The 1702-nt window shown below is 41.1% G+C and overlaps 1 protein-coding gene across 1 annotated transcript in view; it reads right to left on the minus strand.

Moving 5' to 3' along the window:
• RIPPLY3 (ripply transcriptional repressor 3) overlaps positions 1-1702 on the minus strand; it is a 10232-nt gene that overhangs the window by 2981 nt on the left and 5549 nt on the right. Inside the window, exon 3 of the mRNA XM_010834832.1 lies at positions 1412-1479. Within this exon, the coding sequence (XP_010833134.1) occupies positions 1412-1479 (68 nt within the window). The remainder of the gene's footprint in view (positions 1-1411; positions 1480-1702) is intronic.

Consider the following 1702-nt stretch of genomic DNA (forward strand, 5'->3'; position numbering starts at 1 on the left):
CTTTCTTTGGGATTGGAATGAAAACTGACCTTTTCCAGTCCTGTGACCACTGCTGAGTTTTCCAAATTTGCTGGCATATTGAGTGCAGCACTTTCACAGCATCATCTTTCAGGATTTGGAATAGCTCCACTGGAATTCCATCACATTCACTAGCTTTGTTCGTACTGATGCTTTCTAAGGCCCACTTGACTTCACATTCCAGGATGTCTGGCTCTAGGTGAGTGATCACACCATCGTGGGTACCTGGGTCGTGAAGATCTTTTTTGTACAGTTCTTCTGTGTATTCTTGCCATCTCTTCTTAATATCTTCTGCTTCTATTAGGTCCATACCATTTCTGTCCTTTATCGAGCCCATCTTTGCATGAAATGTTCCTTTGGTAGCTCTGATTTTCTTGAAGAGATCCCTAGTCTTTCCCATTCTGTTGTTTTCCTCTATTTCTTTGCATTGATCGCTGAAGAAGGCTTTCTTATCTCTTCTTGCTCTTCTTTGGAACTCTGCATTCAGATGTTTATATCTTTCCTTTTCTCCTTTGCTTTTCACTTCTCTTCTTTTCACAGCTTTAGGTTTTATTAAAGCCTCTAATTCCAGGCTAACCAGGGTAACAATACTCTGCCAAGAGGTGACAGCACAGGCTAGGTTTACTTTGATGAAGGAAATGACAGCTGGAGAGAGAGAGGCTGAGAGAAATAGAGAGAGGCACACAGAGGAACAGAAACGCTGAGAACGAACCACTTGCCTAAAATGAAACTTAAAAGGCTTAGAGCAGTGATGGTCCCAATCATTGTCAACAGAACTACTGAGACGGCAGAGGTTCAACCACAGTACAGCATCCACCCAGCCCCTCGTTTTCTCCACGCCCACAGTTAGGAGGTCTATTTTGCACTAGGCAATATATTAACTTATATCCTGGGAGAAAATAGAAAGGAACCTAAATATCTAAGTGAATAAGCAGATATATACATATACAAGTCACATGCAATTAAACGCATGGAAAAATGTATAATGAGAGACATAGACAAAAAGTATCAACACGGGATTTTCCTAGCTAAGATTCCCAGCTCCCAAAGCAGGGGACCCAGGTCCATCCCCGGGCAGGAAACTAAATCCCATAAGCTGCAACTAAGATCCAGCACAGTCAATAAATAAATAAATATATTTTTTAAAGTATAGATATAAAAAAAAGACGCCAATTTCAACTTGCAACTGAAACACTGAATAAATAAATGAATAAATTCTAGATATCCAACAGAATATTCTTGAAGTTCCCTAGAGTAATCATAACCAAATAATGTTGGGAAACACACTGAATTATTTTCGATTTTTGAAAATGTATACACTTGAAGACACTAAAGTGTACTGAAGCTTATATTAAAAGGAATGATATATTTCTATGGTGAAGTTAGATATTACCTGACAGGATGCTGAAACCCAAAGGCCCCCTTCGATCCAAAGGTTTCTTGATCACCCGCAGGCTCAAGCTGCAAGGACAGACACATACAAACACAGACACAGTCAAGAATCCTTTGAAAGGAGCATCCTGAAGCCTTTAAAAATAAAATGTAAGTAGCCTGCACTTCGGAGAAGGCGATGGCACCCCACTCCAGTACTCCTGCCTGGAAAATCCCATGGACGGAGGAGCCTGGTAGGCTGCAGTCCATGGGGTCGCCAAGAGTCGGACACGACTGAGCGACTTCACTTTCA

This window comes from Bison bison, unplaced genomic scaffold, assembly GCF_000754665.1.
Source record: "Bison bison bison isolate TAMUID 2011002044 unplaced genomic scaffold, Bison_UMD1.0 scf7180017864037, whole genome shotgun sequence".
Lineage (NCBI taxonomy): Eukaryota > Metazoa > Chordata > Mammalia > Artiodactyla > Bovidae > Bison > Bison bison.